A 23,696-nucleotide genomic window follows, 5' to 3' on the forward strand; every position below is an offset into this window, starting at 1 on the left:
GAAGGCAGAAATTGCTTGTAATCATTTCCGTGGTTGCTTTCGTAAAATCTGTGTTTCTTCAAATGTGTTGTTTCATTAGATGAACCTTTCTAACGTAGAGCCTGTTTAACGCAAACCAAAATGCACGATGTTTATCAGCAGTAGCATTAATAAATTGAAAGAAGCTGAATATTTGTGAATTTATATTGCGACAATGCGTTGCTAAGCTGTTGAATGCTGGCAAAGATGCCAGCATAAAGTGAAGGAGTAAAATCAGATATAAGAAACGTTACTGCATAAAAATATCTTTCGGGTTTTTTTTCCAACGGTTTCTTGTTGTTTACGTTTTGAATTTTATGTTATTTGACAGTTTTCTATAAACAACCGGTGTATAAACGTCAATCGCATGAACGAGATCATTTGGCATTTGGGTTCATTTGGCAAAATATTCGAAGCTATCATTTTTTCGCTTATTTCAACTGTTGTTTACCTTTTGTATGGGACAGCGACGAGAAAACTGACAGTTACCATCGTTTCGGTCCTTTGAATCATGAAAACCTCAATTGTTGACCAACATTGTATTGATCAAATACGTCATTTAGAGGAGTGGAAAGATTTTTGCAATGTTCTTTCGACCAGAGCATTTACAGTTCGTGAATACATTTTAACATCATCTTCTCTTCTGTTCGCATATCCCATCTTAAAACATCCCAGACTCAACTCAAGGGTACACAAAGTTGTTGACGAGAATTATAATAGGAGTGTAATTAACCTACTAGGTAAATATTTGCTCTATGTTTTTCTTCAACAGGTACCAAAGCTGTTTTCTAGTTCTGTTGGAAACATGCCAAAGAAAAAGCAACATCTGGGGTATTTTCTTTATGTAGGATAGGGTACGTTATATGGAATGTGTATGTCAACCTAGGCAAGTTATAGACAATTCCGTTTTTTCTATTAAACTACGCCTCTCTTCAAAGTTAAAAGAGAAATTCTATTTTCTTTCTCTTATAGCTGCACTGACAAAATGGTGATCTTTCTGAGAGAAGGCATATATTTATAAATATCACCTTCAATTTATGCGTAGCACACCGCTGCGCATCCAACGCTTCCACGCTCAAGCCGGGCAAAAATAACCAAAACAAGGAAACTGTATCATTACCATTTCACTTTCTATTTTCTAACAGTTGCACACGAACATTGAGTGAAGATGGAGGCAGCTGCAAACAATAGTATCAATTTGGCAAAAGACGAGGTCCTGACAGCTTCGATCAGTTCTGAAGATTCCGATAGTTGGACATTGCTCGGAAAGAATGCAGATCAACTTGACAAAGAACCTAGTGGCGTGGAGATCGTTAAAACGGAAAGGGGAGGAATAGTGACAGAATATGCTGAGCGGAAACAACGGCACGATAGCCACCAGAGCAACGAGTAAGTGAAGACTTTTCGTACGATAAATTTAGATCAATGGCATTGTCGCATGTTGCTTATTAAAAAGACATGTGCAACAAGACAAAATGTCGATTCGCATCGATTTCCTTGATAAAACATGCTTATTTTTTTACAGTTCTCAACTTGATGAATCTTCTGACGGAATCAGTATCATAAGTGAGACCGATACGACCTGTTGCGAAAAATTATTGTTAACTGATGACCTGAATGATGAGTGCGTTATAGGCTCAGTTCATTTTAAGGAGAAGATCAGTTTAAAACCGGCTAATTATGAACCACCAACACCACCGTTCACACCAGAAGAGGTGAAATTACATGAAGAAGCTAAAGTTATTGAAAACCTACTTCAGGTACAGTCTACAAGTAACGAAGATTCACTCGAAACGATTGAATCCGTTGTAGGACATCGCCAACTAGTTACAGTAAATTTCTCCAGTTGGATTATATTCAGTGTACTTGCTACTGGCATGGCAGCTATCATTCTTGGTAACGCAATGCGCCTGCAAAATCGAGTGGACGAAATTAACTTTGAACATGAAAAGCGCATTTCTGAATTGGAATTGGAGAACAACATACTTAAGAATGAAATGAATAAATTGCGCCATCTCTATACCCGCTCGGAGTTGGACGAACAAGTTCAGCGGGCTGAATTTGAGTGGCTGGAAACGTTTAACCAACAACATGCAGAAGAACCAGCAGAAATTGACCAACCGGAGGCACCAGCAGCACAGCAACCAACTATTCGCAAAGTCCCACCGCAGGACTCTGGCGTCAAAAGGAAGATAGTCTGGTCAGGAGATGAAGAAGAACCGATGCTGATTGTAGACAAAGATTACATTTTGCCTGCATTTTGTTACAACAGAGATCAAGCAGTGCAAGACGATCTTTTCTTTGAATACAGTGCGAAATATTGTGATGTGAGAAAACGCAAAATTGAAGCTAAACAGAAAAAAGCAGAATTCGAAGCGAAGCGTCAGCCAAAGAAAGAGAATTATAACAAATTCATCGAACAGGTGCCTACGGAATCAGTAGAAGACCGTGCTTCATTTGACCCCAGTAGACTGGTCTCACCTTTTAATATAGACTACAAAAAGGCTTTGGATGCTATTAAATCGGAAGGAAGCGTTATTGTAGAAGCTTTTGGAAACATTTTCGATTTGTCACCAGATCCGGAAGAAATGTTCAAATCCAAATTAGTTGACACTTCGATACCGATAGAAGAGGCACCCCCTTTGAGGGAAAACCAAATTCAGAACGAACCCGATGGCCAGACTTCTGACCAACGGGTGGAACAGGAAAATAGTGAAGAAAACTTTCATAAGAACGGAAAGAAAGTTCATCAAAGCGATTGGGAAGTAGACGATAGTCATCATAAAAAAAATAGAAAGGAAAGTCAGTTTCTTCGTCAGAAGTCAGAGAAGTTTCAGATGAATTCGCAGAAACACTCTCGAAGTGAAGGTGCCAATAATGGTGATATCAATTATGAAAGGGAAGATGCTCATCATAAATTACATTTTGACGCACGTTATAAGCAATACGATGGTAAGTTCAACGGTGTACCCCTTGAGGGTAGTGGCAAACGACAAAAACAAGATCATTCTGGTGCAGGTTCCCCTGAATATGATCAAAAATTCAACGGTCACCAAGAAAGTAGTGGAAAACGGCAAAAAGCATATCATTCTGGTGAAGATTCCCCTAAACATCACAAAAAGCATTACGATCAACAGAAGCACGGTGAATGGACTGAGAAACGATACCAAGGAAAGGAAGAGTATCGTCAGAAAGGTGAACAGAAGGATGGTGAATGGCATGATAAGCGATACAAGGGAAGGGAAGAGTATCGCCGGAAAGACGAACAGCAGCCAAGAGAGTGGCATTATAAAAGATACAAGGGAAGGGAAGCTTATCGTCAAAACAGCGAACAAAACAGCGGAGAATGGCATAACCAGCGGCACAAGGGAAGAGAAGAATACCGCCAGTACGGCGACAGGCGTGGAGAAAGGAAAGGATCTGAAGGAAATATATAAAATCGGAAACGAGACAAGCTAACTGGCACTGGCATTTTAGTGTAAGAAACCTTTAACTACTTCCTTTAAAGTATAAAAAGGTCCTATGATGTTTTTTACACCTTTTCCTATCCACAATAAAAATACAAAATATGTGATATGATTCAATACCCAATTAAAACCCATTTTGTTAAATGAAAGAAAGTGGCATGGCCACGGGGTGGTACAATTAAACATCACTAGCAACGAGCTAAGATATTTATTCGATCAACATAACATTATCAACGGCCGCCTCCGAGGAAACTGGGTCTCCAACGTTGTACGGCCGGCAGATTGCGTTGTTTTTCCTCCTGCTCCTTTTCAGCCATTTGTTCCGCGAGAAGACGCTGGTTTTCTCGAAATTTCGCCAAAGGATTATCGAAAGATTTGTAGTACGTCATTACCTCGCGAACGTCTTCGACGTCAGTGGTAGCAATCGTTACAAGCATAGCCATCAGGTCAAAGAGTCCGGAATCGTCGTCGTTGCCAGTCCAGCGTGGGATGTTAAGTGTATTTTCCGGATGAAGTTTGGTTGAGTTTGGATCCCAGTCAACAACAATGACCTTGCTGAGGTCCCTGTTCAAATTGTCCAGATTTTTTACGTGGTGACCATCGACAAAGTGAGTGGCGTCTCGAACCAAACGATACATAATGTAACCTCGTGGATCAAGTGCATCTAGGATTGGAAAAACAGTCATTCCTTGGTCCGCAGTAAACACCACAATCTCATAGTTAGCAGCTAAAGTTTCCAAGAACTTGTCAACTCCCGGACGTTTTTTGAACCGCCAACCAGTTTGGTAGGTCCAATCCGGATGAACCAGTACATCCTTCATCTCCAAAACCAGTGTGTACGGCGGCTGTGCGTAAGGATATTTCAGCGGATCTGGGAGTAGTTTCTCGCGTGAGGGTTCCTGAATCATCTTTTGATAATAGGTCATAGATTTCCACAGCCTTCTAAAGTACTGTTGAAATGTGGGTAACCCCATAAACTCATCCTCGATTATATTTCCTTCTGCATCTCGGTCTGGTGCCCCGAATATCCATACAATGTATACACAAAAAGCGGACACCGAAAATCCAAAAAAGACGAAACCGAATTTCATCCGCTTCCAAGAGGATTCCTTTTCCTTTTTCTCTTCCTCTTCCTCCTTGCGTTGTTTTTCCAGCTGAGCCTCATGTTCTGAGCCTTCGATGGCAGTTTGAGGAAAAAGTTTCGAGAGCAACTGTGGTGTTGCCACTGTTTGTTGCTGATCCGTCGCGCCTTTCTCGGCTGTGAAAGAAAAAATGAAACACACGTTACACAATAATTCGCTTGGCCGATGAATCGTACCATGGTTGATATGTACAAACTGTCGAGTAGAATCGATTTTGCCGGTGTTGTGAAACTTTGGTAGAAAAACAATAAGATCGGGCCCCATGGGTTGAGAACGACGAACAATTGGACCATGGGTGAACGGTACTTTGACTTAAACGGTAGAATTGCCCATTACTTGTGGTACACAACGTATATCTAGATCGGGATAAGCACATTTGTTTCCATATTCCAAAATTGCACAGGTTTCGGGAAATCATTTTCCTAGTCGCGGATTCCGATCAAAACTCAGCACACTTTAATCAAAGCCATAAATTTCAAGGTGGGTCTTCTGAGACAATGTTTGACAGTCATCGTTCAGAAGGTGTGCATACATTCTGCCCAAGATCTGTAGAGGTCAAACCGTAGCAGTGAGACCGACATATGAGGTTATTATGATTGAAGTGGAAGAGAAGACGCTAAGTGTCAGCTTTATCGTTACTGTGCATTACAAAAGGTAAGCAACACTTTGGAAAAAGCGAAAAAATGGCCATTTCGTCGACGATCCGAAACGACGCGACCAACGTATCGACAGGGTGCAAGGAAACGGAACGACGCGGCTAACCATTTTTTCGCTTTTTCCAAAGTGTTGTTTACTCTTTGTATGGCTTCCTCTTCTTCTTCTTCTACGAGGATTTACTCCAGTATGGCTTTTGAATCCAGCTTCCTGGGCCTTCGCAAGCTAACCTGGAAACATAGACCTCTATTAGGTTAAGGACCGACTACTAAGGCCATATGTCCTGATTTTCTGTGGTTATTCTGGTTTTCTGTGTAAGTCACATTTTGACTGCCACCATGCGGTCGGGATGACCAATTTCAGGAACCCCGTACACTGCTAACGATCCGCGCTAGTGCGCAGTCAAATTGCAACTCCTTTTTGTATGGCACAGCGACGAGAAAACTGACAGTTAACGTCGTTTCGGTCCTTCCAATCATAACACCCTCAATAGTTGCGAAAAACTCACTTCTGTAGTAAGATAAGTTTTTTTTTTACTTTTAGAGAGTAAAAACAACATCCGATTGATCCTTAAGGCTGTTCTATATAGAAATAATTCGATGCCAAACTATGAACTAGAGCTATTTTGGAAAATCCAATCTTATCAAAATGGTAATCTCGGAAGTCCAAGTATCAGATTAATTGTATTTTCTTTCTATTCAGGGATAAGTTTCTTTTGTTGGTTTATAATAATTTGCTAGATTCATATTCATAATTTATTAAAAATTAATAGTAATTATTCTCTCGCATCTGAATTCGGAAAAGAGAGCCGTCAAAATTCAATTGTCGAACAACCTCGTAATCTAGCTCTTTGTGGTGATGATGACATATCGTTCTGACATATAATGGGTAGTTTGTTCGGAAGGAGCGACCATTTCTGCACCCTTATTCTGAATTTGTTTGATCGTTTCGTAGGTTTTTGGACGACATCTTGGCCAGCTGCCCCTGCAATACTTATTCCAGTGATCATTTACTAATAAATCTCTATAAATGATATTGGCTGGTAGGGTGCTGACTTATTGTCGTACATTGTCAGGCAAACATTCCGTAACGCTGGCCAGTGGTTTGCGACATGGGCAATAATCCAACGCTGTAAATACATTCCAGCACGTAAGTTTGCGAACGTTGCACTATGCAGTTATAGATGTAATAGCGAGCAAACTGCTTACCAATCTTCGCCTGGAAATTTGCTACATTTATAACCATAAAAGCACAAATTCATTCTATGTCCGGGAGTTTCATAAATTTAGGAATCAAAATAGGTGTATGTTTCTGTACGTGGCAACTGCTCCAAACCATTAATGTTGTTTACTACAATCATCCGCATTGACAAAAGTGTTCTGCTTAATAATATCGAGATCAAGTTGAGGACAGTTTGTTTAGTAAATGTGGCCGCAGGCAACTAATCAACAGCATTTTTTTGAAGTCAGCAGAAAGGGGGGTCTGCGGATATATCAGATTCGTTCCAGTGATAAGTAATCAGAATTGTTTAGTTCATCAACATAAGCCAAGGATCGGTGGTTTCACCAAAAAGAACAAAGTATTTCATCAGAATATCAGACTCGGGAGGTGTGTAACGACGTTATCGTGATATTGTGGCTGGTGAAATTGTGTCTATTAAGTGTATTCACTTGTTTGCACGCAAACTACACGTTTACGAGACAGATCAAGGAGTGAAGTTGTCCAGGCAACAAAATAACCAATGTAAGAAGGCTTGTTCTGTCGATCCACCAATACGTTTGTGTAAAAGATTGAAAAGTGCACTGAGAGTTGTGATTAAGTCACAAAACAACTACCAAAAGATACTAAGATATCCAGAATGGCGCAAGAAATGGTGAGTAGCAATAAAATAGTGTTTTTTTAAAAATAATTAGCACAATGTATTCAAGTGGCAGTAGGACTCTCTTAACAGAGTCACTGTAACCAATCGACGACATATTATAGATCGGTGGTCAGCCGTTTGCAATACCGTGGTTACCAGACTGTAGATCAGGACAAAATTAGGTAGTCGAGAAATCTGCAGTTACGTACCTGCTGCAAAGTGACCGTTAGTGTTGTGCTTTATGAATCTTTTGGCCCTTGTGGTCCTTGTACCCATTTTTTGCGCATCACTTTTCATGGCCTGATGATTTTTTGAGATTCATTAATCTCACAAACACAAAGGACCATTCAGATTCACGAATCTGAATCTAAATTACACAATTCTATGTAGGATCTTTTAGATAAGACTAAGGTCGCAAGTAAAAAAAAGAAAGAATCCCTAAAGAAGGCATTACCGAAGAGTTTTGTTGTTGTGCAAAAAAAGATGCTGGAAATGAAACCCAGAATCCTTCTTTTCTCGCCCCACCTAGAACTAAAGTAGTCAGATAATCAAAAGGACCATATTATGGATACACCCAACCCTTCCAATCAATGCAACGTTCGCTGGCATTTGCTTGTAAAAAATCTATTTATTGGGATCTTTTCTGTTTTCGTCGTTATTGATCATTTTAATCGATGTTTGCTGCTTCAGGCGACCGTAGGAGGACAGGTTACACCTGGGATACAAGATTCCGGTACGCACTCGATCGTTCGATCGCAGCATGCCCGATGTGGAAAATCGCAAGTCAATTTCTCCATATTGAAGTGTAAACCTATCGGACAAACCATTTCACAAGCTCGCCCTGTCTCACAAACGTAGTAGCGGGTACAATCGTTGGGATTTTCCAAAAATACTGGCTTAGCAGGATTGACCGATGGGCAATGGGTATTTGGTACACAATTTAGCGGACAAGTCGTACATCCGTCATCCCCCGGTGGCGACGGCACTGGAGGAGCTGGAGCTGGGGGGACAGGAGCCGGTGGAGCGGGTGCTGGTGGGGCAGGGGAAGGTCCATTGGGAGGGCACGTAACTCCTGGAATGCAGGGATCTGGGCGACATTCGATGCTCGAATCACAGCATGCCTGATGTGGTCGATCACAGACAAAGAGGTTTCTGTTGAAGTGCAGCCCGGCTGGACAATCCATCTCACAAGCCCTACCGGTATCACAAATATAATACTTAGTACAATCTGATTCTTTAGGGATCAGCAAAGGCTTTTGTGGGTTAAGGGCCGGACATCTAGCGTCAACGATGCAATTTAACGGTCCACATGTTACACCGGGAATGCAGGATTCTTGGGTAAAAACTGACGCCACTGCCAATGTGGCGAATACAATTAGTTGCTTCATTGTTCCGTGTCTTTGCTTGGATGCTTGAAATTCAGCCGGTTTGTTGCAAAACAAAAATTTACTGAGTGGAATATTCGTTCCACCTTAGGTTTTATACCTTCATTTAACAAATAAATGAAGAACGAAATTATTTTTTTTATGTGCATTAATGATGTTCTTTTCAGATTACTACCGATCCATCATCATTAATGCAGTAAATGATATCATGAAACATTCCCTTAAACACCACCCACACACCCGATATTGTACATGACTTTCTTATATCTTTTTATCGTTTCTGGGTCTGACATTGTCTGACAATCTTATGATGAAGCAAATGAAATTACTATCTTTCATTAATATTAGTGGATGAGTTCATTACGTACGTGGATAGTGCTTGTTCACGTGCTCGAGACGGTTTCGTCTTAGATGGGATTCAACCTCTCGTCACAACCGGGGTGCCCCAACGTGAAAATTCCTACCGGTGTAATCCGGGCTTCGAATCTCGAGTCTGGCACCCTCCGGTATTACCAACTGACCACCGATCTACAATATACCGTCTTTCGGTCACCGAAACTCTCTTCTGGGAGAGGCCTTGTCCCACGTGCTACATAATAATAATAATAATAATAATAATAATAATAATAATAATAATCCGTGCTTTAATCATTATTGTTTTTATTACAAATCGTTTCTGAATGTATAACTATAACGACTAAAATCAAATTGAAACCTGTAGATTAACTATGTTTTTTCAGTAACGATATTGGGGTAACGTATGATTCATTTTATTGTTATGCTTCTGATTTCTGCCACACGTGTATATTATGTTGAGGTTCTTCAGTTTTAACGAAAACTTTCAATCCTTGTTCAAGTTTGGCATTTTTACCGGTAACTTGCTGTCTTTTAACATATAACAAGATGTGTTGTGTTGTTGTAAAACAGGAGATCCCAACTTAAACAACTGTTGTACCAATATGGTAAGAAATAAAATAATGTTCCGTAAAAACGATAGCTTGCGCTCAAATGAACTAAGATAGATGTGTTTTATCTTATTATATTAGCTAACTGTAATGGAGATAAGTAGGGGTCCGCGACAGCCGAGCAGTAGCGCCGGTTAGAAAATTGAGGCTCACCACCTCCTCGACAGCGTGGGTTGGAATCCCAACCGAGACCCGGACCCTTCCCTGTAACCGACACAAAACAAAAAATGGAGATACATTTTTAACAACATGTTTATTATGCTATAACAAACATTTTATGTGTATAAAAGAAGTTCACCCTACTTTGTAGTATACAAATACAAGTTGTGGTTTAAACCAACTTGATTATTTCCGATTTCCGAGCCCTTAGGCGTTTGCAGACATGATGGGTCAAAAAGAAGGGCATATGTTGCGCCCTCTTTTCTATTCTCTTTTCCTGCTTCTGATGTATGCTACTCTTTGATGCTCTTACTCTCTCTCTTCCTTTTTTTGTTCCCGTCGAGCATCACGATGCACAGCAGCTTGCACTCGATCTCTATCGTTCGTACGCTTCGCGATCGTTGTTGGCTCATGCTTCGAGGTTTCCAGTTGATCGTGTTTGGTGAGATGATGATTGATGTAGTGGTGTTGCATGCAGCCGACCGAGTCTGGGCATAGTTTAGAGCATAAGCAACAGCAGCAATTCAGCAGTGAAAGAAGAAAGTCATTTCTTCTCAGTCAGTGCCCGGTCAGATGTGTACGAGAGTCGATTGTTCGACGCGTGTCTCAACGCTAGTTCGCACTAGGAATCATTTCATCCTTCCAGATTGTTTGAATATGTGTCCGGTGACAGATAAGTTGACAGTATTCTCCGTAGTGGAACTTCCGAGATGTCTTGTCCTGTCTTGAGATTCGCAAAACCCTTAAAATGCGGTCCTTATGATTGCAGCAGCATTCGATCTTCGAATAGCGATGGCTTCAAGCATCGCGGACTGGTGTGTGTGAGATTTTCAAGACACCATTGCAGATTGTCTTGAGCAGCGGTGTTCCGTTACACAGCCGTTATTCAAGAAGCGGCATTGTCGATCCGCTGACCTTACAGGTCTGTTTCGCTCAGAAGCTGATACTTAAAGGAACCAGTGAGAAGAAATGGAGTAAAATGTGAAAGTGAATCGTCTCAACCGCTGTGATTGTACTTTGCTCGTGTGATGGTGTTTCTGTGATGATAAATCTTGTTCAATTTTGTGTACATGAATTAGCGCCCACTTTCTACCAAAATCGGGCACAGCTCAAATTCACCTGGCTATAACATACTTAGCATTAACATAGTGGGCGCATGTGATATCGGAAAAAGAAGTTTCAACTGTGTTATCGATTAACTACTTTGGTTTGCCAGCAGAGAACATAGCTGTGATAATGAAGCAAAAAAACAAAATAACGGTCCTAGATCTTATACTTCTGTGGGCCTTAAAGGTAGCGTTGATGTACATATTTATTCCATTGCTTAGTATTAAGTTGAAGAATCATTCCAACATGCTGCTTTTTGCTCAGCGGAGTATCTGAATCTGAATAGAAAAGTAAATGTAAATACAATTATTAATATCCACATAGAATCATCCACTCTAAATTAATGAACAGTGAGACTAGAAATAGCAAAAACAAAAAAAGAATTTCTTTCATGTATCCAAACCTAGGCACTTTTCAACACAGAAATTGTTCAAAAATTTACTGTGATAAATGTGTTATCAACTGACATTTTTCAGTTAAATTTGGCCTAGATAATGAGAACTAGGCGATAACGGTTTTTAATGTAATGTAATTAATCTTAATAAAATGAGTGGGCATTCATCACCAAGTACAATGGTAAATCTGTTCAATGCAAACCTTAAGTTTCTCTAAAGATAAATCAAGCAAATCATATGATTACGCTTCGATAGTATTAATGTAAGAAACTATAAGAGAAATATTGATTTCACCGGTAAAACTAGGCCCAGTGTCTATTTGGGAACCTGTTGCCAGCAAGTTTTCGTCGTAAACTGCCACGATCTATATTCAACGGTTGAGCCTATTTGACCCATTTATCTGTTCATTTATTTAAGTGAAGTCGCATCATAAGTGTGGCCGCACACACAGCAAAGAGCAGCTAAGCAAACCAAACCATGTGATCATAAGAAAGAATCGACTCATAATAACCATACGCAGACAAACACGCTCGCGATCGTCCCAGTATCCAAACTCCAGGAAATGCGTTTGAACGGATGCATTTGTAAGTGTACGGTTTTTTTTGTTGCTCCAATGCGATCTTTGGCAGTGGAACGGATACACTTAGCTGCTGCTTGGTTCGCGATTCGGAACAGAACCTGCTTTTCTCGTTCATTTATTGATGATTGCGTTTCCATCGCGGAAAAGCACCTCTTACGGACTCTATCGATCGGCACCTTTTCCAAAGCCAGTTTTCTCCCAGTTGGCGGAGAAAGAGTGGGGTAAATGATAGAGTTGGAGAAACCGGCCGGTACTTTGGGTACGTTTCCTGACCTGGACGTACGTTGATAGCCATTTTTGAACGGTTTTTGGTTCGTTTTCACCGTTGCTGCGTGAGTCGCGGAAATCGACCAGTAAGCATATGCCCCTCGAATATCAGCTCCAGTTACAGATTAAACCAATCGTTGTTGTAATTGGCTTATGGAGTCTTTTCCCCAATTTATTTTCGGTATTCATAGACTGCTACAGTCAATCGCAGAGTTCAATACTTTTTAATATAATTCTAACGAAGACCGGCCCCCGCCCCCTGTACAAGCACGTACACAAAGCAAAAAGCCTAGTAAGTCCTTAATAAGCAGGCATGACCGAAAGCAATTGTTATTTAAAAAAGAAGAAGTACCAATTTTTAAGTAAATGTACCTTCAAACATACTTGATATGTCACTTGGACGCTTGGAAACTAACATACACCAATATTCCATCTTTTAGCGCAATGCGTGAGCTTTAGCTATATCTGTCCAACTTATTATTACGACTGCAGCAGGCAACCAGCCGATCCCAACCATTCTCTATTTCCTACTTCGTCCACAAAATTGACCAACTATAAAATATATCGAAGTGCTTAAGAAAGAAAGTATGTTACCCGTTCCGGATGAAGATGTTACGCTCACATAAAACTTCTCCAATTGGGATATACTTTTTTTCCTTTCTTATCGGTACATCGTGACACATTGAATAAATTTCCCTTAATCTGTTTTTCGGGAAAATCTTTCGATATTGGTTTCATTGTTTGATATAAATATACATATAAAACCTCAGCACGAGCTTCGATCGAATCGAGCTGTTAATGTTTATACATATCGCCTCAAATGTTCGGTTCCCTAAACAGTGCAATCCGATTAAATTTCAGTCAAATATCTTCATAAATGTTTAATTTATTTCTTCACAGGCAGTAAAGCAGTTTATAGATCGGATCAACAGCTCTAACCACGACCCGAACCGAAAGGTGGTCACACCTGCAATTGCAACGCGCTTTCTGCTGGCTCGCAAATATGACATTGCACGGGCGATGGCGCTGTATGAGCAACACGAACTGATCCGTCAGCGAGAAGGATTGTATGGTTTCGATCCGATGGTTGACCCGCTGCGATCGGAGTTGGAAACTGGGAAGTTTACGATCCTGGTAAGATTTATTATTTCGATATCATTTGAAAATTATCCGTAATCGAAGCGATAATGAATTTATTGCTATGGTCCTAAAGTAAAGTATTCCAACAGGTACTCCGTTTGTTTTGAAAACGAGTCGACACTAACACATCACCCAACAGGTTTCGAGGAGAAAGCTTTGCAGTACGATCGACCACGATCATGGCGCCACTTTCGCATATAATTTCTTCTTCTCACTCTGGGCGGCAACAATGTGTTCGCTATTCCTCTTACCCTTGTCATTGCATGTAGGACTCACACTCTTATGGACCTATCGCGTTTTCGTGTTACGTGCAAATACGCCTGGTTGAATATCTTTTGGTATGCTTAACTCCCGAGTTGACGGCATTGAGGTTTCCAATGGGTAGCAAACAGAAACCGAATAATTGTGCACCAAAACCGTCTTCCGATTCAACAGAACCTTCCTCACGTTCGTACACCACCATTCCATGCGTTCCTTCCGGGCCGGATATCACACATCCGTTTTAATTCGACGTCGGGTCGTGAAGTGTCTTTTTGTGCGGGGGCGGTATCGTAGAAGATCCGTGAGTGAATAAACCGATCGTTCGCTGGCGATTGATCTAACTGATTGCTTTAATAAGTTGATCGATAGTTGCACTTAATTATTTGACTTGAGGGTATATGAACCCTATCTACAAACGTTGATTGTCATAACCACGTACTGCAAAAGTGCAACCCTAAACCTAAACAGAATGTGTTTCCAATGTCGTTTTATTGTTTTTTTTTTCTATTTTTCTAGCCTGGGCGTGACGCCAGTGGAGCTGCTATCGCTCTGTTTACCGCCAACCTGCATTATCCAATGACGGTCACACACAAAACCACCTTGCAGGGTGTTGTATATCAACTCGATGTGGCATTACAAAATACTGATACTCAAAAAGCCGGGCTGGTGTTCATCTATGATATGAGCACATCCAAATACTCCAACTTCGACTATGATCTCTCTCAGAAAATTCTTACATTATTGAAGGTAAGTTATCTTGTTTTTTTTCTATAGTCTTCAACCTAATCTTCCCTTGGACGCATTCCGCAGGTATATATATATATATATATATATAAAGCATATTACTAATTTAGCAACAAGTTCTGATAATTAGAATATAAGCATTTTGTTCATAGATCTTTCCAATTATAGACTTGAATTTTGGCTAAAAGATAATATTATGACCCTCATGGTCATAACTTTCTCCTGAGTGAAATGAGTTTTATACTTCACAATCCAGCCGACAGCAGGGGTCAAACTTGGTGTGATCGCCTTTCATCCGTGCTGCCTTGTAAATCATAGTTGTATGTGTCATTATATTGGATATGTGTGCGCGTACTGTACACGCGAATTTGCGCAACGACGAAGGGTGTTAGATGTTTGATTTTACGATGAAACCTTGCCGTTCTTTGAGACGCTGTCATTCTGGCTAGCGCGCATGTGATCATAAACAATGCTTCCCAACATACATGTATAGCAAAAATTTGTTCGTTCACGCAATCGCGATGATAGTGAATGGATAAACTGTACGCGGCCAAAAACGACAAACGAACAAACAACAACAGGAGCCGCGGGCAGCGTTTTGTTTAAGCGACACGTTACGGATTTCCTGGAAGTCCAAAGAACCGTCGAATGGAGCACCGAACCCATCTTGGGAGAGACGTATCACCTGTTGCTCAGACACGACGAGACAATCTTAGGCACTGCTACCTCATCGATGTTCCGACGGATTGTGGTGTGAATCAGTCGTCCGCGAATAACCGAACGCTACGGGATAGAGGGTGTCTGTCGGTTAAGTTGTCTCACAGCTTGTTGTCGCTGCGATTGAATCATCGCGCATGTTCAAGCTATTTCTGCTACTACTATGCTCACGGTTGCTACCTGCGGTTAGAGCTATCGGACATGTGAGTGTACTGTGTGAGAACTTCTAGAGCCGAGATAGGGTTCGTGATTTATGGAAATCCAATCTTCGGCAAATGGAATTTAAATCGTGTAAAAATGCATAGTTTAAGCACCGACCATATTTCATATTTCGTATGCTTTTCGATCCTACACGTGCAGCAAATAGATCTAATCAGGTTACGATAGTAAGTGAAGATTATTTTAGTAGTATCTTATAGCAAATGTTAGCAAAACTAAATCTGTGATACATTTCAGCTAAACAGAATACAACCTGGCTCATGTAACATTATTGTATGAACCATTTTATATTTTGTGACATGTAAATTAAAATGCGGATAACATTTTGAAATGTAGTTGTAAGAAATCGAACGACGATGTAAAATAATCTTTCGACCGCTTGATGGACGTCGTGACTCCTGAACGCCCTTGATTGTTATTTTTAACGTTCAAACTATACCCCATTCGGTCGACTGTACGCTGAATCAGGAATACAGAATTTTCTTGGATGATGTTACAAAGCGATGGCACTTTAGCTACACACAGTGACGCACCAGTTAGAGGACAGATGGGATATTCATAAGGAAGTGTGATGACGGATTTGTGTAGGTGATCCCTGAGTGAGATCAGTATATTCTCGCGTTGGCGTTTAAGCCTCGAAAAATTATCCATGTATATTATTTTGTACGTCTTCTATTCATACTCTTTAAAAGTGCTACTTACCTCATCTACTTAAGCTTGCACGCTACAAGCACAACGCATTATCATTGCTAAAAAGACCGCTTACAATGCGATAACGTTAGCATACACAAAATGAAAAGAGGATGTATTTTTGAATAACGATTCGATGGTATTCATTTGTTCTGCTGAATTACACATCAGGCATTTTTTTATGTGGCGCGACATGTCCCTTAATGGGACAAGGCCTCTCTCCGAAGAGAATTACGGTGACCGAAAGACGGTATATATTTTATAGATCGGTGGTGGTGAGCCTTGTTCGTAAATACCAAAGGAAGCCAAACTCGAGATTCGATCCAACACCTGCGGAGTGGTGTTTCCTCGCGCTACCGCTGCGTCATGGGCACCCCCATACATAAGATATTAAGCTAAAGTTAACGATATCTTTGGCGTAAATCGAAGGTCTATGAGTGAATGAGTAAATTAATTGTTACTTATTATGAGTAAATAAGTTGACAAGATACACTCTTACGGTAAAATCTTTTGATTTGATGCTAAAAGGATGATTTATTGAGGGTTGCCGTTGTGTTATGCGTACGAAAATGATGATGCGAAAATGCGTCAAGTGTGTTCTGCGAACGATACAGCAAGGATCAACATGAGTGCATTACGAATAGAAGGACTTTTCGGTCGGTTGGTCCTGAATCTTTGACTGATTGGTGATGGGTTGTTAACAGCGACATGTATATGTTTCCATGCATGCATGGACGTAAAACTGAATGTGTGTTAGGAGGCGCAAGCGCCTGCCGACACGGCGACACGGTGATATTTCTGGTACTGTGGGGTTGCTTGTTGGACGAAGGCGCATGCGCGTTGAATTGTGTTACCCTGCATAAAGTGCACAAAAAATCACCCACATATAGCGACGATGCATATTTACACGGGAAGCACTAATCAGTATACTTTCACATCGTGCGCGCATACATACCGGAGGCAAACAAATTGCGATGATTTCATAAGGCCTAGAATAACCCTCATAATATTTTGTGGGTAGAGTTAGTTACTCCCAAGTAGTAGTTGCCGTTTACAATTCGGCCTCTGTGTAATTTTGTGAAGACACTAGTGTTTATCTCAATACCGGAACAGATTAGCGTTCATTGCAAGACCGATTCCTTCGTTCTCGGTGGAACGAAACATTGGATTATGTGACCGTCACTAGCAAAAATTATTTTATCTGATTTTAGTACCCTATTAAGCGATTGGTTCGATTGGGATTGTGAATTCGGTCTTTTGGTATTGTCAATGGCTTAACTTTGTTGAAAAAATAAATTTCGGCGTTCGGCTTGTGTGTGAGTTGGGTGCCTACCCGAGCAAGACCATTATCGATTTTGCAGAAAATGTCATTTCCATCCATTGTGCTACACGCTTAAGAAATGGATTATAAACAAAACACCACTTTCCCTTTATACAAGTGCTAAGTTGTCATCGTATCAGAGTATAACTACTTTGCTATTGTAGTGCTAAATAGTGCTATTTGTAATTGTTTCATGTTTTCAACTCTCCCAGGATTTACTTAGCAACGGAGCGACTGACATTTATCACAGATTATAAGATTCGTGAATTTCGGGACTAGCATGTACTGTGCTGATGATGTGAAAAAATGCGTATTGCGTGCTTGCTCTTTGGTGGTACTCGTCATCATATGCGATAAGAAAATAATTAAGGTGAAAAGTAATGTAAAATTAGTGTTTAATCTGTTGTTGAACGTTACTGCCATGAATTGTTAAGAGTCACTAAATTTAGAATGTAGTGTGCAGATTCCTTTCTGGTTTAGTATATATATACACATACACATATATGTTGTGTGTGTGTGGAAAAATCTTGTCAAGCAAAATGATCATCGTGAAAAAACTTAACTTCGTGTGATGCAAAAAATCTGTTTCCAAAAGTACACTATACCAAAGTAGGTAAACTTGGAAAAGGATTGTAAGAGTGTTGTCCTTCTTCAAGGACAGATGTTGTGTGTTTGATTTTATACAATATTGAATAAAAAAAAATACTTGATCAATCAGCTAAAGCATTGACAATGCTTATTGTGCTAATCCATTGTATGGTTTTCAAAAGTGATACGAAGAAATTGCTGTAACTGATGAAATGCATATGAATCAAATATATAAATCCGCTTTCGATAAATACCGAAGTGACAAGGACAAGCAATAAACTTGACCTATTTAGCAAGGAACCGTGCGAATGTGCCAAAGTCATAGCTAATGCCTTTAAATGAATTGTATATGAACTGGTTTACTCATTTCACAAGAGATTGGTGCCCTATTTCGCTTGTGTGATTTAATTAAACCACTGAAACCGACTTATTTTCTACATAATTTTTGCTCTATTTCATATCTTTATGTTACAACTGCTCTTGTATGTGTAATTCTAGAGAAGGTAATCAAAATAATACACTCGATTTCTTCCAATGACATGTATGCAGCAAGTCATAGAAAATATGCTTCCGAAATAATCAAATTATTATTATTTTAATTCTGAGTTTTGGCAGAAGTATAACTTAACATGAACATTTTCTTTTTCGACTTGCTATCGTAGCGTGTGATTGCTACTTTCAAATTGACGTTGGCATGGCGTCATGTTTTTGCAAGGGATCAAATCACCATTATACCAAAGCTAACCTATTTGAGGACCACATTCGGCTTTTCGTTTCCCTTAAATATTTTTCCCATTTTCACCATCACTTGCAGAACCAACACACTTGTAAACTGATCCTTACGAATGAAGATGGGACGCGCAATTTGTGTTTGTATGCGTATGCTTCCTCGAGTCACAGCTGCTTCCTGCCGGTATCGTTACTCACTGTTCAGCGTGTTTCATACGGTTGAAGAAAGTGTTCTTTCGTGTTTAGGTGTTGGGATGAAAAGGTTTTAAATGTTGTTAAACAACATGTTAACAATGTTTAAAAAGAGAGGATCACAGAAACCGGTTGTTGTCTAGTTGCTTTTTGTTTGAAATGAAGAGATTTTGGAGGCATTGCAAAACCTTGCGTCATTTGGTGTAACCATGTGAGACTCGTTTTGTCCCGTGTACAAATGAATATGGTCATCTGCAGGTTATGATTCCAATTGTATTTTTAACTGCCTTGGGTATGAACAAACGAAATACATTTAAACCCCTAATAGTAAGAATTAATAGTCTATTAAGTCAGAAACAAGTATACTGAATCATTGTTTACATTTATTTACAGGGAGGATATCCTGCTCGACTTAAAAAGGTTCTTATTGTGACAGCACCCTTGTGGTTTAAAGCACCGTTTAAAATACTTCGTCTGTTCGTCCGAGAGAAGCTACGTGAACGTGTTTTCACTGTTTCTATTCCTCAGTTGAGCTTACATGTCCCACGCGACTCTCTTCCGGTTCGATTAGGTGGAACGCTAGAAGTTGATCATTCCTCATGGTAAGTATCAATTAAACCGATGAAAGATTGTTGGCTTTGCCTATCGACGGGTGGTGCAATAGATTGTTTATGGTATAAAATGTCCTTATTAGAGAGCAATATAGGTGTGGCGATATTCCATTTGTATATTCGCGTACTTTTTCAAAATACTGTTTGCTGTTGTTGTGTAAATGCAGCTAAGCTTTAAGCAAATGGGTATCTTTATTTATTCGTGCAGCTGTCGAAAATCTTGGGAATTCTGCGACATTGCGCCTTTCTTTTAAATTAGGCCCCTATAGCTTTGTGGAATTTGGAAATGCTTTTCCTATAAAAATCGACATCTCCTTCCGCAGGATGCACAAATCATACAGTTTCTGGGTGTTGGACTGCGTCATTTATTATGCATGCCAAGTGTAAGGTAAACTGAATTTAACAATTTCCATAACCTTAACATCAATTTTCCAATCGTGCATCAAAACTTCATCGACTTTCATTCCCTTGCATCAAAAGACTTCCACCATCATGAAGCAATTCATTACACAACTTATTGGCAATGCAGTCGTCATGCAGCTACTTTCACTATCAGCGATACCACGGTAACATTTGCTAGTTTCACTATGAACTCGTAGCTTCGTGTTTTGCCGATCATTCTCAACCACTATTCTGCTTAAACATTGTACTATTTGTGACCATACACCCTGATATGAAAATGTTAGTTCAAATATTCATCTGTTTTTTGTGCTTGCATTTCATTACATTTGAGTCAAAAGTCTGCTTCAATTCACTACTCTTCTTAAAGTGAGACCAAGCAAAACGATAAGATGTATTTCGTTGCATAACATTCGAATGATACGGAGTCGGTAATAACGTCGAACATTTGATAAAGTTACAAAAGCATATACTTATTCGTTCTTAATCGCTGCATGGAAGAATTATGTATAAAGTTCTAGTAAATATAAACTTAATGCATATTATTGTCTTTTTTAGGTTTTTGTTCATTTACGGGTGCGTATGTAACGGATTTGGGTTTATTTACATGTATTTGAATTTCTTAAAAAAGGGCACATTTACAATGTGTCATTAATTTAATAACATTCGCATAATTTATTTGTGGATGTCGGATTAGATATACATATAAGTAGGGAGCATATACCGGCTTTATTATTTAATTAAGTATGTTTTACGCGAGCATCGATTTCATTTCCATCAATGATTACACAGTGGGGTATTTCGTACAATTGGCGAGTTGTCTATAGCAAGTAGCGTACTTACGGAATTTTTAATATTGTTTTCTCTTCTAGGTTGCTTCATTGTTACAAATCGATGACGAACCGTGAGGAGGAAATAATTGCCGGAACAGGCCAACAGCAAGCGCAGCCATCAGGAGCGAACGGTAGCAGTCCCGTTATGGGTAGTGCCGGTATAGCAGCAATCACTGCCGGTACAGCCACTCTGAATACAACGGCGTCTGAGCTGGCCGGTGTGGAGTTTGTTGGAGCAAGCAGTCAACCGACAGTGGAGGATAACATAAACGTAGAGGATATAAGCGACATAGCTGCAGTAGGTTTGAATCAGCATCATCACGTTAACCATGTTGGAAGCCATCATCATACGAGCAGTACCAATGAAATGTGGACAGAGAACCCCCCGAGCAGTGCTTCGTCCGGTTTCAGCGACGATGACAGTTTGGCTGGCGCGGAAGGTGATCCCAAAACGATTGATCAGATAGTGCAGATGGTTCGAGAGCGGGGTAAACTTGGGCTTACTCGGGAGTATGCCGAAATAAAAGCTCGCGCACCAGATGGAACATTTTCAAACGCAAAGTATGTTCTTTATAATTTCGTCACTTGGAACAACAATAACAATGTAGCGTGTGCTTATTTTTTCCAGACTTAGAGACAATCTTGCTAAGAATCGCTACACAGACGTGCTGTGTTACGATCATAGTCGAGTGGTGTTGTCACAGGAAGACGACGATCGGTCAACAGATTACATAAACGCCAACTTTGTCGATGGCTACAAACAAAAAAATGCGTACATCTCTACTCAAGGGCCCCTGCCTAAAACTTCGTACGACTTTTGGCGCATGGTTTGGGAACAGCACTGTTTGCTAATCGTCATGACGACGCGAGTAATGGAGCGTGGTCGTGCTAAGTGCGGACAGTATTGGGAGCCGAATGAGGGCGGAGTAGCTGAGTTCTGTTCCTTTCGAGTGCGGACCATGTCGATAGAAACCAACGAAGACTACACTGTAGTGGAGATAGAAATAAGAAATACTAAGGTAAGCAAAGCAAAGATAACAAAGACCCTCGTTTGAGATACGTTTCCTTTTTCACCCGTAGACTGATGAGGTAAGGTGCGTATCGCATTGGCAGTTCACCAGTTGGCCCGACTACGGTGTACCGTCATCGGCAAAGGCCATGCTAAACTTCTTACAACGCGCTCGTGAGAAGCAGGCTGAAATGGTACGATCGTTGGGAGATTTATGGGCCGGTCATCCTCGTGGTCCACCAATAGTAGTCCACTGCAGTGCCGGAATCGGACGAACGGGTACCTTCATTACCCTGGACATTTGCATATCGCGCCTTGAAGATGTTGGAACGGCTGATATTAAAGGAACCGTAGAAAAAATTCGCTCTCAGCGTGCATATTCGATCCAAATGCCGGACCAGTATGTCTTTTGTCACATAGCGTTGATCGAATATGCACTTTCTCGTGGAATGCTGCAGTCGGTTGATCTATCTGAATTTGACGATCGGGACGAGGAATCCGACTAAACGCTACTACTACAGAACAAGAATTCATACAAGTGATGGAGAACATAGTACAGTGGTTGCAAAGGGAGGAATACTATTGTCATAGATTGTACAGTAGATAATTTTTTGTAAATTTCCTGTTTAGAATGGAATGGAAATACGTATTCTTTAGATATTTGGTATAATGTTTGGTTTAGTTTAACTTCAGCTCCGCTTTGCTTTGTAAAGGGAATACGTTTGTACGAAAACTTCACGACTCAACCGAACATGTTTAATTGTTTAACAGTTCTTTCTTTTGCTGATAGAATTTCTAGGAACTATGTTAGTTAGCACATAAGAAAGTATTTGAAAAAGGTAAAGTGTCAATCGAATAGGTTTATCATTTCTGCTCCAATAATCATAGAAGATAAGGTTACGGTAATTACCAAAAGCATGAATGGCTTAATTTATTTAAATTCCTAATTCCCTTGTACCCTACTTTACAAACAGATTTCATAAGCACGTTCGTTCGAAAGTGTGGTCCATTTACAATCAAAAGCAGTTTCAGAGTTGTATATTACTTGAGAATTTATTTTACTAATTGTAATATTTGGGTAATCGAAACCCCGCTAGCAACCTGATGGTGGTATGTAAGAAAGTATATAAAATAAAAATCAAACTGTCCTGCCCAGTGAAATTTGAAAGGAACAACGTAGAACTAGGCTAAGAAAATCTCGATTGGTGACGTGAGCGAACGAAAAATAGAGAGGAAAATCAAATTTATTTTTTCTATTTATTTTAAATTGATTTTAAAGATAACTGGGAGAATATAGAATTATCAGACACTAGAAATGCATCGGTATGCATTGCAGCATTTCAGTGTTATCGATAATTAATGCAAGGTAAAATGAAAACCGAAAAGCAAAAAAACTGAACCCTGCAAATACTGTCCTACCTATTCAGTTTCATCGCTGCTCTGGACGAGTTAAGGTGGGGGCGGATAATACATTTTATTGTCATTAATATATGCCACTTAAAGTACTCAAAACTCAATTACCAACTCTTTTACCTTCGTTGCTTTATCTTGAATGGTACAATCATTTTTTACAGAGGGTCAGTCTGTTATGGCTTGTAGGGGTGTTTCTTTACTTTCTTTCCCTCTTAAGCAAAGGCGCAGAACAACACTTATATCCTATTTCTGGTAATTTATCATTGTGATTGTAAAGGGAAAATACTGCCGGACGTAGAGCATCTGGGAAAATCTGAATGATCTCGATAATTGGCGATTATTTTCCTTTCACCTTTTGTTCGGGTAAAATGAAATAAATAATCAAAACTGAATACACTATTACATATTTTAAATTTCAATATGCTTGTGCCTTATTTATTTGACGCTATCTCATGAAGTTTAAAGTAAAACTATGTTCATGCGATGTAAACTTTATTGGATGCCCTCGTGCCAAACACCCGAATCACCAATTTATTCTGTGATTTTTTTATTACCCTAGGTGAACGACTTTATGACGGGTTCTTTTGGCGGCGTTAACGGTTCGTCGTCCTCTTGGTCTAATGGAATATCCGTAAGCGGTCTTGAATTTAATATGAATTCCGCCTGAGATAACACACCTCTCAGGACTTCTACCGACGGATTGTGTTCCCGTGAATCAATCATAGCCTTTAAGTTTGATTTGATTATTCGAATTAATCTTTTCCAGGCTCCTCTGAAGGAGTTACTAATAACACTTGAAAGTTAATTCACGGTTATTCCGTTTGGAATAC

The 23,696-nt window shown here is 39.9% G+C and overlaps 3 protein-coding genes across 7 annotated transcripts; 2 read left to right on the forward strand and 1 right to left on the reverse strand.

The window, feature by feature from the left end:
* Positions 1-591: 591 nt before the first annotated feature.
* LOC131258518 (trichohyalin-like) lies at positions 592-3,601 on the forward strand. 2 transcript variants are annotated; one of them, XM_058259852.1, is made up of 4 exons: positions 592-706; positions 791-872; positions 1,164-1,407; positions 1,544-3,601. In XM_058259852.1, the coding sequence occupies exons 3-4, from the start codon at positions 1,187-1,189 to the stop codon at positions 3,453-3,455; spliced, it is 2,133 nt and encodes a 710-aa protein (XP_058115835.1). In that variant the 5' UTR covers positions 592-706; positions 791-872; positions 1,164-1,186; the 3' UTR covers positions 3,456-3,601. The 2 variants fall into 2 exon arrangements, with proteins under 2 accessions (XP_058115835.1, XP_058115834.1); XM_058259851.1 differs by lacking the exon at positions 791-872 and having other exon boundaries at positions 598-758.
* A 77-nt stretch (positions 3,602-3,678) lies between these two features.
* On the reverse strand, positions 3,679-5,090 carry LOC131258521 (mitochondrial import inner membrane translocase subunit TIM50-C-like). Its single transcript, XM_058259857.1, has 2 exons — positions 4,820-5,090; positions 3,679-4,743 (listed from the first exon to the last, which is right to left on the reverse strand). The coding sequence occupies exons 1-2, from the start codon at positions 5,043-5,045 to the stop codon at positions 3,716-3,718; spliced, it is 1,254 nt and encodes a 417-aa protein (XP_058115840.1). The 5' UTR covers positions 5,046-5,090; the 3' UTR covers positions 3,679-3,715.
* Positions 5,091-6,289: 1,199 nt separating this feature from the next.
* On the forward strand, positions 6,290-22,608 carry LOC131258519 (tyrosine-protein phosphatase non-receptor type 9). Of its 4 annotated transcripts, XM_058259855.1 has the most exons (8): positions 6,290-6,430; positions 6,943-7,154; positions 12,901-13,134; positions 13,918-14,148; positions 18,995-19,203; positions 20,484-21,005; positions 21,073-21,463; positions 21,525-22,608. In XM_058259855.1, exons 2-8 carry the CDS (start codon positions 7,140-7,142, stop codon positions 21,957-21,959), a joined length of 2,037 nt encoding a protein of 678 aa, XP_058115838.1. In that variant the 5' UTR covers positions 6,290-6,430; positions 6,943-7,139; the 3' UTR covers positions 21,960-22,608. The 4 variants fall into 4 exon arrangements, with proteins under 4 accessions (XP_058115838.1, XP_058115837.1, XP_058115836.1 ...); XM_058259854.1 differs by lacking the exon at positions 6,290-6,430 and having other exon boundaries at positions 6,756-7,154; XM_058259853.1 differs by lacking the exons at positions 6,290-6,430; positions 6,943-7,154 and adding an exon at positions 10,364-10,944.
* Positions 22,609-23,696: the final 1,088 nt, after the last annotated feature.

The sequence above is a fragment of the Anopheles coustani genome, chromosome 3, assembly GCF_943734705.1.
Source record: "Anopheles coustani chromosome 3, idAnoCousDA_361_x.2, whole genome shotgun sequence".
NCBI lineage: Eukaryota > Metazoa > Arthropoda > Insecta > Diptera > Culicidae > Anopheles > Anopheles coustani.

Excerpts from the sequence above, each read along its gene's own strand:
- LOC131258521 (XM_058259857.1), bottom strand. The coding sequence starts at position 5,045 with ATGATTTCCCGAAACCTGTGCAATTTTGGAATATGGAAACAAATGTGC. Across the intron at positions 4,744-4,819 it reads TCGATTCTACTCGACAGTTT|CCGAGAAAGGCGCGACGGAT; the intron begins GTACATATCAAC and ends TTTCTTTCACAG.
- LOC131258518 (XM_058259852.1), top strand. The coding sequence starts at position 1,187 with ATGGAGGCAGCTGCAAACAATAGTATCAATTTGGCAAAAGACGAGGTC. Across the intron at positions 1,408-1,543 it reads GATAGCCACCAGAGCAACGA|TTCTCAACTTGATGAATCTT; the intron begins GTAAGTGAAGAC and ends ATTTTTTTACAG.
- LOC131258519 (XM_058259853.1), top strand. The coding sequence starts at position 10,888 with ATGAAGCAAAAAAACAAAATAACGGTCCTAGATCTTATACTTCTGTGG. Across the intron at positions 14,149-18,994 it reads AAATTCTTACATTATTGAAG|GGAGGATATCCTGCTCGACT; the intron begins GTAAGTTATCTT and ends ATTTATTTACAG. Across the intron at positions 19,204-20,483 it reads GAAGTTGATCATTCCTCATG|GTTGCTTCATTGTTACAAAT; the intron begins GTAAGTATCAAT and ends TTTCTCTTCTAG.